General features: G+C 39.0%; 1 protein-coding gene across 1 annotated transcript in view; it reads left to right on the top strand.

Annotated features, from left to right (window-relative positions):
* mrc1a (mannose receptor, C type 1a) overlaps window positions 1-12,856 on the top strand; it is a 63,283-nt gene that overhangs the window by 20,062 nt on the left and 30,365 nt on the right. Inside the window, exons 10-13 of the mRNA XM_061965774.1 lie at window positions 5,967-6,115; window positions 6,198-6,397; window positions 6,466-6,581; window positions 11,469-11,550. Of these exons, the coding sequence (XP_061821758.1) occupies window positions 5,967-6,115; window positions 6,198-6,397; window positions 6,466-6,581; window positions 11,469-11,550 (547 nt within the window). The remainder of the gene's footprint in view (window positions 1-5,966; window positions 6,116-6,197; window positions 6,398-6,465; window positions 6,582-11,468; window positions 11,551-12,856) is intronic.

Below are 12,856 nucleotides of genomic sequence, written 5' to 3'. Positions count from 1 at the left end.
TCTTTGTTGTAGCGGTGTAGCGTGCAAGGACGGGGTTGAAGTAATGTCAAACGATGGCGCTAACTGTTTTAATGACATTCAGACTTTACTTAAATCAATAACGGAGCAGCATCTCCTCATCCGGAAACAACAACACCGGAAATGTGTGTCCTGAAAAACCGTCCGTCCGGAACTCTCTAATAACTCTCATAATGTTTTAGCGCTTTCATGGTGAGTTTACTGACAGATATAAGTAAGAACTACAGATGTCCGATAATGGCTTTTTTGCCGATATCCGATATTCCGATATTGTCCAACTCTTAATAACCGATACCGATATACACAGTCGTGGAATCAACACATTATTCTGCCTAATTTTGTTGTGATGCCCCGCTGGATGCATTAAACAATGTAACAAGGTTTTCTAAAATAAATCAACTCGAGTTATGGAAAAAAATGCCAACATGGCACTGCCATATTTATTATTGAAGTCACAAAGTGCATTATTTTTTTTAACATGCCTCAAAACAGCAGCTTGGAATTTGGGACATGCTCTCCCTGAGAGAGCATGAGGAGGTTGAGGTGGGCAGGGTTGGGGGGGGCGGGTTTTGGGTAGGTGGTAGCGGGGGTGTATAATGTAGCGTCCCGGAAGAGTTAGTGCTGCAAGGGGTTCTGGGTATTTGTTCTGTTGTGTTTATGTTGTGTTACGGTGCGGATGTTCTCCCGAAATGTGTTTGTCATTCTTGTTTGGTGTGGGTTCACAGTGTGGCGCATATTTGTAACAGTGTTAAAGTTGTTTATACGGCCACCCTCAGTGTGACCTGTATGGCTGTTGACCCAGTATGCATTGCATTCACTTATGTGTGTGAAAAGCCGTAGATATTATGTGATTGGGCCGGCACGCAAAGGCAGTGCCTTTAAGGTTTATTGGCGCTCTGTTCTTCTCCCTACGTCCGTGTACACAGCTGCGTTTTAAAAAGTCATATATTTTCTTTTTGAAACCGATACCGATAATTTTGAAACCGATACCGATAATTTCCGATATTACATTTTAAAGCATTTATCGGCCGATAATATCGTCAGTCCGATATTATCGAACATCTCTAGTAAGAACTTTACACTACTTTATATTAGAAATGGCAACAGCGGAGGATGAATGTCCCATAATAAGAAGATAGAGAAAAAGAAGAAGCTTATCGACTACGGCGTCGGCACGGACTACAAAGGCGCAATTTTTCAGGATTTACACAGATCCCAAATACAGATCAGCAGGTACCAGAAGGGAAGAAAAGTTGCTTTTGCATAATATTGCGAAACAAAACGCCAGATAATGTCTTACCTCATACACACACCATAATAATACTCGTATGTTGAAGCACAGTACAATCCATCCAGCGGTGCGACTTCATAGCTTACCAAAGTCATACTAAAACATTTTGATGGATTTTTGAGCGCCGTGTGTAATGTTCTATATTTTCAATGGAACATGTAAAATGTTGGTGTTGTTTTTGAGTCATATTGCCATCATAGTACAGTCTACACGTATCTCTTATGTTTGACTGCCATCTACCGGTCACACTTATCTTTTCACCATGTACCAAATTAAATTGCTTCAAGGTCAGTAAGCAAAACCAGAATTATTCCGTACATTAGTCGCACAGGGTTATAAGGCGCAATGTCGAGTTTTGAGAAAAAAAAAGATTTTAAGTGCGCCTTATAGTCCGTAAAATACGGTACATTTAATTGCGGAGATAAGTTCTACAATTTATGGCAATGGCGGATAGGTTTGCGCCAATACGTCCAATAATTGTAGATATAGGCGTACCTCGCCACATCGTGTTCAAATGTTGCAGCTTCACTACATTGCTATTTTTTATAACATTTTTTAAAGCATATTCTACATATTTTTGTCATAAATTTGGTGTTAACGGAAGTCTATCCGGAAAGTATTCAAAATGCTTCCCTTTTTTCACATTTTGTTATGTTAAAGCACAAAATGAAATCCATTTTGTCCTCAAAATTCTACACGCAATACCCGATAATGACAATGTGAAAAGGTTTTTTAAAATGTATTAAACATGAAAAAAAATTAAAAAAAATCACATGTTCATAAGTAATCACAGCCTTTGTTGATGCATTTTTGGCAGCAATTACTGCCTCAAGTATTTTTGAATACGATGCCACAAGGTTGGCACACCTATCTTTGGGCAGTTTAGCCCAATCCTCTTTGCAGCACCTCTCAAGCTCCATTAGGTTGGATGGGATGCGTTGGTTTTCATCCAGGATGTCTCTGTACATTGCTGCATTCATCTTAGTCCAGTCAGGGAGGTGACCAAGAACCTGACGGTCACTCTGTCAGAGCTACAACATTCCTCTGAGGAGAGAGGAGAACCTTCCAGAAGGACAACCATCTCTGCATCAATCCACCAATCAAGCCTGTATGGTAGAGTGGCCAGACAGAAGCCATTTCTTTGTAATAAGTTTGCCAACATGCACCTGAAAGACTCTCAGACCATGAGAAACTAAATTCTCTGGTCTGATGAGACAAAGATTGAACTCTTCGGCGGGAATGACAAGCATCATGTTTGGAGGAAACCAGGCACCGCTCATCACCAGGCCAATACCATCCCTACAGTGAAGCATGGTGGTGGCAGCATCATGCTGTGGGGATGGTTTTCAGCTGCAGGAACTGGGAGACTAGTCAGGATAGAGGGAAAGATGAATGCAACAATGTACAGAAACATCCCGAATGAAAACCAACGCTTCTCATCCAACCTGATGGGGCTTGGGAGGTGCTGCAAAGAGGAATGGGCCAAACTTCCCAAAAATAAGACAAGCTAATTTAGGCTTGAGGCTGTAATTGCTGCCAAAAATGCATCAACAAAGTATTGAGTAAAGGCAGCAAATACTTATGAACATTAGATTTTTTTGTTTTTTTGTTTGAATAAAATGTATTTTAAAAACAAATGCCATTGTCATTGTAGGGTATTGTGTGTGTATAGTTGAGGACAAACATGCATTTATTCCATTTTGGATTAAGGCAGTAACATGACAACATGTGGAAAAAGTGAAGTGCTGTGAATACATTCCGGATGTACTCTACAGTGCAGCATTATTTTTCGTAATGTGAAAATATTTGATACATCAATAATAATCTTACCTAAATTTGTTTACCACAGCCAAGCCTGGAACCAATTAGCCGTGATAAACAAGGGACAACTGTATATGGCAATTTGTTGTTAGCATGTAGCATCCTCTTAACTATTGATACAAGCAAGAAGCAAGTATGACACTGGCATAAGTAGTTAAAGGCAAGTTTTAGCATACATTTGATGTACATTTGTATGTGTTTTGTATTACATTCCACAGTGTTTCTTTTGCACTGCGCCATATAACTGTTAATTGATAACACGATTGACCAATGTAATGATATGTTAGCAATTAGCATAGCCAGAGGACATTTCGATGAGATCTAAACAGGCTACTTATATTGCGATATCCTTCAATGTACGTAGTCGTTTCAAATAGGGAGACAGGCATTTTAATAACAAGTAGCCTGTATACTTATAGCTCTATGGATTTGATTTGATTTTTAGATTTTTATTAAGGATCCCCATTAGCTGGTTGCCACAACAACCCACTAGTCTTCCTGAGGTCCACAAACTCAATACAATTACAAGTAAAAGCATATAATTATAACTGCACAATACAGAAAAAAATAAAAGCATCAATAAGAAAACAAGCAAACAATTTACAGTCACAGAATAATAATTACCATATAAATATAATTACACAATATAAAACCAAACTAAATCATCAACAAGCAAACTAATTTAAAGACTCAGATAAAATATTACTTTCTTTTTAAAAACCTGTTTACTTTCAATGGTTATTCCAGAGCGATACAGATCTAAAAGTAAAAGATTTCCACAAAACATTCTTACTGGGACGAGGGAGTACAAAAGAGAAAGCTAAAACCTTACCTTTGAGATGCTTTCATTTCCTCGTTTCTGACGTTCTGCAGGTCAGACTATGGCTCGTACATGTGCACTTGAATGATGAAATCTTCCGCTGTGTCCATTTCTGATAAAAAGTAGTGTATAGTTCGACAAAACCCAAAACCAGTGAAGTTGGCACGGTGTGTAATTTGTTAATAAAAACAGAATACAATGATTTGCAAATCCTTTTCAACCTATATTCAAATAAATAGACTGCAAAGACAAGATATTTAATGTTCCAACTGAGAAACTAAATTTTTTTTTTACTTAAAATTTAATGGCAGCAACACATTGCAAAAAAGTTGGCACAGGAGCATTTTTACCACTGTGTTACATGGCCGTTCCTTTTAACAACACTCAGTAAACGTTTGTGAACTGAGGAGACCAATTTTCAAAGCTTTTCAGGTGGAATTCTTTCCCATTCTTGCTTGATGTACAGCTTAAGTTGTTCAACAGTCCGGGGGTCTCCGTTGTGGTATTTTAGGCTTCATAATGCGCCACACATTTTCAATGGGAGACAGGTCTGGACTACAGGCAGGTCAGTCTAGTACCCGCACTCTTTTACTATGAGGCCACGCTGTTGTAACACGTGGCTTGGCATTGTCTTGCTGAAATAAGCAGGGGCGTCCATGATAACGTTGCTTGGATGGCAACATATGTTGCTCCAAAACCTGTATGTACCTTTCAGCATTAATGGTGCCTTCACAGATGTGTAAGTTACCCATATCTTGGGCACTAATACACCCCCATACCATCACAGATGCTGGCTTTTGAACTTTGCGCCGAAAACAATCCGGATGGTTCTTTTCCTCTTTGTTCCAGAGGACACGACGTCCACAGTTTCCAAAAACAATTTGAAATGTGGACTTGTCAGACCACAGAATACTTTGCATCAGTCCATTTTAGATGAGCTCGGGCCCAGCGAAACCGGCGGCGTTTCTGGGTGTTGTTGATAAATGGCTTTCGCTTTGCATAGTAGAGTTTTAACTTGAACTTACAGGTGTAGCGACAAACTGTAGTTGCTTACAGTGGTTTTCTGAAGTGTTCCTGAGCCCATGTGGTGATATCCTTTACACACTGATGTCACTTTTTGATGCAGTACTGCCTGAGGGATCGAAGGTCATCGCTTACGTGCAGTGATTTCTCCAGATTCTCTGAACCTTTTGATGATATTACAGACCTTAGATGGTAAAATCCCTAAATTCCTTGCAATACCTCTTTGAGAAATGTTGTTCTTAAACAGTTCGACAATTTGCTCACGCATTTATTCACAAAGTGGTGACCCTCGCCCCATCCTTGTTTGTGAATGACTGAGCATTTCATGGAAGCTGCTTTTATACCCAATCATGGCACACACCTGTTCCCAATTAGCCTGTTCACCTGTTGGATGTTCCAAATAAGTGTTTGATGAACATTCCTCAACTTTCTCAGTCTTTTTTGCCACTTGTGCCAGCTTTTTTGAAACATGTTGTAGGCATCAAATTCCAAATGAGCTAATATTTGCAAAAAATAAAGTTTTCCAGTTGGAACGTTAAGTATCTTGTCTTTGCAGTCTATTCAATTGGATATAAGTTGTAAAGGATTTGCAAATCATTGTACCGGTAGTCTGTTTTTATTTTTACCATTTACACAGCGTGCCAACTTCACTGGTTTTGGGTTTTGTATTTAAAATGTAGGTTTGGATTCAACATTTAGATATAATATTTAGAGTCAACAGTAGCAAAATCTGAGAAAAATGAGAAAGGTATGTTATATCTGCTAGAAAAGTGTGACCAAACCTTTACATTCGGCAAACTTTAGCAGGGTAGAATAGAATAGGTAAATAAGGCCGCCCACAAAACGTCTTGTTTTATTGAGAGAGCCTAACAGTCGCTTGCAAAGTAAAGTTTATGCAAAATTTGGACCCATCATTACATTTTTTTACTGTGTCGTTCAAGTGGACAACTCATTTACACAAGCCACAATTTGGGCTGTTTTTCCCCCATGCAGGTACGAGAACGCCTTCTTGACCAGTTTGGTGGGCTTGCGACCAGAAAAGTACTTCTGGACGGGATTTTCCAAAAGAGACAACAAGCACGTATTCACGTGGACCACCAGGAGAAAAACCACATTCACTCATTTTAATGTGGGCATGCCAGGTGGGAACAATTGCAGCGGTACACCCCTAATTGTTATAAGCATCGATAGTAAGGCATGAAGTTTTTTGTCTCAAAAAAAAAGACCGAAAACTAGGATGTGTTGCCATGACAACGGGAATGTTTGCTGGCCTGTGGGAGGTGGTCGGCTGCAGCAGCAAGGAGAAGTACATCTGCAAGAAGCCAGCAGAGGGAGTGCAGGTGACCACAGTCCCGCCCACTACTCCGGCACTGAGCTGTGCATCGGGGTGGACGCCTGTGGCCGACAGAAACGTCTGCTTCAAAGTAGGAGTGCATTATTCACATATCAGACTCCGTGTCCCGGAACCGTTACATGTTGACTCCTCGCGCAGCTTTACAAAAAGAAAACCGAGCTGAAGAAGACTTGGCATGAGGCTCGCGACTTCTGCCGGGCGATCGACGGTGACCTGATGAGCATCCACAGCTCACAAGACCTGAGCAATGCACAGTAAGTCCACAGCAATGCTACATCCGCCTAGCCCAGTGGTTCTCAACCTTTTTTCAGTGATGTACCCCCTGTAAACAATTTTTTTAATTCAAGTACCCCCTAATCAGAGCAAAGCATTTTGGTTGAAAAAAAGAGATAAAGAAGTAAAATACAGCACTATGTCAACAGTTTTTGATTTATTAAATTGTATAACAGTCATACTTGCCAACCCTCCCGAATTTTCCGGGAGACTCCCGAAATTCGACGCCTCTCCCGAAAACCTCCCGGGACAAATATTCTCCCGAAAATCTCCCGATTTTCAGCCGGAGCTGGAGGCCACGCCCCCTCCAGCTCCATGCGGACCTGAGTGAGGACAGACTTTTTTTTATGACGGGAGGACAACAGGGTGACAAGAACTAAATCATCCAGACTAGAGATAAATTGTATTATTATGTTTATCTTACCTAAAAATAAATATATTTATTAATTAAAAAAAAAACAACTAAATACATTTTTACTATATTTTGCTAAAAACATCAAAATTTATTGTATTTTTATTTGTATTTTTTCTGACTCCTTATTACATCCAGCCATAGATAAGCGGTAGAGAATGGATGGATGGATATTAGAAATAATACATTTTAAATTATCATAATAATTCATTTAAAATGACCATATTTAATTATTAAAATAATTGCTTGTTTATCAACAACTTTAGCATTTTATTCATTACATTTTGAAACTCTTAATATTTATTTATGCAAGTTTGAAGTATCAATTATCTAAACACAGTTTTGTTTGCATATTTTCAGGATGTAGATATATATATATATATATATATATATATATATATATATATATATATATATTATACTGTATATGTATGAAATACTTGACTTGGTGAATTCTAGCTGTCAATATACTCCTCCCCTCTTAACCACGCCCCCGCACTCAACCACGCCCCCGTCCCACACCCGACCACGCCCCCCACACCCCCACCTCCCGAAATCGGCTGTCTCAAGGTTGGCAAGTATGATAACAGTGCAAAATATTGCTCATTTGTAGTGGTCTTTCTTGAACTATTTGGAAAAAAAGATATAAGAATAACTAAAAACTTGTTGAAAAATAAACAAGTGATTCAATTATAAATAAAGATTTCTACACATAGAAGTAATCATCAACTTAAAGTGCCCTCTTTGGGGATTGTAATAGAGTTCCATCTGGATTCATGAACTTAATTCTAAACATTTCTTCACAAAAAAAGAAATCTTTAACATCAATATTTATGGAACATGTCCACAAAAAATCTAGCTGTCAACACTGAATATTGCATTGTTGCATTTCTTTTCACCATACTTGCCAACCCTCCCGGATTTTCCGGGAGACTCCTGAAATTCAGCGCCTCTCCCGAAAACCTCCCGGGACAAATTTTCTCCCGAAAATCTCCCGAAATTCAGGCGGAGCTGGAGGCCACGCCCCGTCCAGCTCCATGCGGACCTGAGTGACGTGTTGACAGCCTGTTCACACGTCCGCTTTCCCACAATATAAACAGCTAATGATCGAGGGCGAGTTCTTGGTTTCTTATGTGGGTTTATTGTTAGGCAGTTTCATTAACGTCCTCCAAGCGCGGTAACAACACACAACAACAGCAGTCACGTTTTCGTCTACCGTAAAGCAGTTCGTCTGCCATAAACAGCAATGTTGTGACACTTTTAAACAGGACAATACTGCCATCTACTGTACATGCATATGTGACCCACCCATAATGTGTCACATTTTTGTGTTGATTTATTTATTTTATTTTGTGGTTTGAATTCGTTTTTGGAGCTGTCATTACACATTTATCAGTATTCACATTGGTCAGTAGGGGGCAGTAGGGCGTTTCTTCCCAATTGAATGCTATCACCTGACCGGAAGTGTCTTGTCATTCTGATGAGCGCGACCAGTCTGTGAACAATTGAAACGTCCTGTGTGCTTTTTCCTCCTGTATAACAGGTTAGTTTTGGTGAATCAACTCACTGAATAATATCCATGTGATCTTTATAAGTTTAAGTACACATTCTGATGGTGGAGCCTAACTCTAAAGTGTTTGTGAGTTGTAGTTTGTATTTGTGAATGAATCCAGTGCACAGCTGCAGTAATCAATACAAAAAGGCGACGTGAGTGCGCAATGTTTATATAGGAACTTCTGATCCTAATTCAGACTCCCAAATTAGAGCTCCCGTTTTCTTATTGATTTTATAATGTATATTTGTATAATGTGTGTGTTCTGAAATAGTGACAGAGAATAGAACAAGGATGGACAATTCAACCCTTAACTCAACAATGAGTAGATGAGTGTTATGTGTGTGTATATGTGTAAATAAATGAACACTGAAATTCAAGTATTTATTTTATTTATATTTATATATATATATATATATATATATATATATATATATGTAATAAAATATATATATATATATATATATATATATATATATATATATATAGCTAGAATTCACTGAAAGTCAAGTATTTCTTATATATATATATCTTAACCACGCCCCCGCCCCACCCCCGACCACGCCCCCACCCTCCAACCCCCACCTCCCGAAATCGGAGGTCTCAAGGTTGGCAAGTATGCTTTTCACAGTTCTTTTTGACAGACATTTTAGTGAGGGTCAAACCATCATGGCATGGGGGAAACTCTGGGTTTATGGTAATGAATGGAATAGCCTACTTAATTTGATGTTCAGTTTATGAACTTACATTCATATTTTGTTGAAGTATTATTCAATAAATATATTTATAAAGGATTTTTGAATTGTTGCTATTTTTAGAATATTTAAAAAAAATCTCACGTACCCCTTGGCATACCTTCAAGTATCCCCAGGGGTACACGTACCCCCATTTGAGAACCACTGGCCTAGCCCATGTCTGGGCAAAATAGGGCCTGCCACATGCAGCCCATTAAGACTTTCAATACGATTGATTGATTGGTTTGATTGGAACTTTTATTAGTAGATTGCACAGTACAGTACAATTGACCACTAAATGGTAACACCTGAATAAGTTTTTCAACTTGTTTAAGTCGGGGTCCATGATACAGATATATACTATCATCATAATACAGTCATCACACAAGATAATCATCAGAGTATATACATTGAATTATTTACATTATTTACAATCTGGGGTGTGGGATGTGGGGGGCGGGGGGGGGGGGGGGGGGGGGTTAGGTTTGGTTGATATCAACACTTCAGTCATCAACAATTGCATCATCAGAGAAATGGACATTGAAACAGTGTAGGACTGATTTGGTAGGATATATACAGCAAGTAGAGAGAGAGATCAGAAAGCATAAGAATAAGTATCTACATTTGATTATTTAAATTTGATTATTTACAAATACGGGCCCTGCGATGAGGTGGCGACTTGTCCAGGGTGTACCCCGCCTTCCGCCCGATTGTAGCTGAGATAGGCTCCAGCGCCCCCCGCGGCCCCAAAGGGAATAAGCGGTAGAAAATGGATGGATGGATTTACAAATACGGCCCGCCGGACGTTTTACATAATTTTTTTAGACCTTTAACATCAAAACTGTAGCCGCCATTATGATGTGCACTGCTGTTTTTAAAAGACGGTCAGTCTTGAACTATAGAAAGTATTCCAAATGTTTGAAATCTTTTGGGTGTTATACGAGTTATTACGGTAATGTACGTCACAGCAGCTCAGACGAGGAGCAGCCAGCCCCAAACGCATGTGTCAGGAACAGATGCGGAAGCACATTTTTACAACAAATTTCTGCATAAAAGTGATACTATATCATATTGTAGGTGTTTATTACCCCAAAAAGTCAGTGTTCAAAAACAAGAAAAAAATATACAAAAATGAGGGGTATGTTATTTGAACTAAGCAAAATGATCTGTCAATAGAACAAGAAAATTTGGCTTGTCAAGACTTTCCAAAACAAGTAAAATTAGCTAACCTCAATGAACCCCAAAATACCTTAAAATAAGTATATTCTCACTAATAACAACTGTACTACTATATGAGTACGTATTTTCTATTGTTTCATTGAAAATAAAACAGCAAAGTCCATTTGGCTGTCACCTGTTTTAATTATGATACACACATTTCATGTTTGAAATAAGAAATTCTTACTTTGAAAAAGCAGCTCTATACTTGTAAGTGTTGATGAAACAGCTTTGCAACAGTTGATATTCTAGTTTCAAGCATGTTTTACTCAATATAGGTCATCAAATTTCAGCAACAAGCTGTAATATCTTACTGAGATCATTTAAAACACTTAAAACACTCTAACATAAAATCTGCTTAGTGAGAAGAGTGATCTTATCAGACAGAAAATAAGCAAATATCACCCTTATTTGAGATATTTAATATTACTTAGATTTCAGTTTTTGCAGTGTACATTTTTGTTGTTTTGCTTGATTGTAAAAGATGTCTATCAAGGAGCTGGTCTGAAGTAAAAGAGGATCGAGGTTCATATGTTGTTAATATTCAGTGTTTTATTGTTCGTAGTTAATATTGTAAATTCCCCTTTCTTTATTTTATTGTGCATTTTGGGTGTCCCGTTCAGTAAAACCTCCCCCAAAAGATGCCATTCCGTTTTTTTTTAAGTGGCCTGTCATAACTTTTTTTAGAATTCTATCGGACATTGTAACTTTTTTTAGAATTCTATCGGACATTGTGACTTTTGGTATTAGTGTTCCTGAAAAAAGGGGACCCAAACACATACTGTAGAGCAGATTTTTACAGCTAAAGGTGTGTATATAATTTATACACACAATCACTTTGGCCCCCCCAGACACATTTTTACTCTCAATGTGGCCCCCGAGTGAAAATATTTGCCCAGCTCTGGCATAGCCTGAAATCACGCTAACCAATGTTTTGTGCCGTGTGGCCAAGGTTTCATTCTTCAGACGCAGCCTGGATCGGCCTCAGCTCCCTCGGTACCAATGAAGGTTTCATCTGGACTGATGAATCCCCGGTGAGTACCGGTGTGTTTTCCCCTGTGTTTGGCTCAAATATCACCTACACATTAAAAAAAAAATGCTGGGTTATTTTGATAACCCAATTCATGAGTTGCAAGTGTTGGGTTACATTTTAGAGTTATTTTTATAAGGAGCAATCCATTTTTTTGGCTATAAAGGTATTATTTTAACTCAATTTCTGGGTTTTCAATATAATGAACCATTTTTGGGTTGTTTTTCAATGAGTAACGCATTTTTGGGTAAAAGGCTTTTTTTTTTTATTAACACGTTACTTTTTTCTTGAAGGGAATTTTCTCAGGGCAGCACGGTGGTAGAGGGGTTAGTGCATCTGCCTCACAATACGAAGGTCCTGAGTAGTCTTGGGTTCAAACCCGGGCTCGGGATCTTTCTGTGTGGAGTTTGCATGTCCTCCCCGTGACTGCGTGGGTTCCCTCCGGGTACTCCGGCTTCCTCCCACCTCCAAAGACATGCACCTGGGGATAGGTTGATTGGCAACACTAAATTGGCCCTAGTGTGTGAATGTGAGTGTGAATGTTGTCTGTCTATCTGTGTTGGCCCTGCGATGAGGTGGCGACTTGTCCAGGGTGTACCCCGCCTTCCGCCCAATTGTAGCTGAGATAAGCTCCAGCGCCCCCCGCGACCCCAAAGGGAATAAGCGGTAGAAAATGGATGGATGGATGGAATTTTATCATGGATTAATCTCATTAACATTGTTTACAATCAAAAATGTCACTCATATGTTGCTTTTCAGTATATTTTAATGGAATGAAAATAATTTCGATCAGTAGTTGGGAAGGAGTAGGACAAACCAGCAGGAACATTTCTAATTTTTAAAAAGGGGAACATTATCACAATTTCAGAAGGGTTAAAACCATTAAAAATCAGTTCCCAGTGGCTTATTTTATTTTTTGAAGTTTTTTTCAAAACTTTACCCATCACGCAATATCCCTAAAAAAAGCTTCAAAGTGCCTGATTTTAACCATCAATATATACACCCGTCCATTTTCCTGTGACGTCACATAGTGATGCCAATACAAACAAACATGGCGGATAGAACAGCAAGGTATAGCGACATTAGCTCGGATTCAGACTCGGATTTCAGCGGCTTAAGCGATTCAACAGATTACTCATGTATTGAAACGGATGGTTGTAGTGTGGAGGCAGGTAGCGAAAACGAAATTGAAGAAGAAACTGAAGCTATTGAGCCATATCGGTTTGAACCGTATGCAAGCGAAACCGACGAAAACGACACGACAGCCAGCGACACGGGAGAAAGCGAGGACGAATTCGGCGATCGCCTTC

Source organism: Nerophis lumbriciformis, linkage group LG07 (genome assembly GCF_033978685.3).
Source record: "Nerophis lumbriciformis linkage group LG07, RoL_Nlum_v2.1, whole genome shotgun sequence".
Lineage (NCBI taxonomy): Eukaryota > Metazoa > Chordata > Actinopteri > Syngnathiformes > Syngnathidae > Nerophis > Nerophis lumbriciformis.
This window is presented reverse-complemented; position numbering and strand designations above follow the sequence as displayed.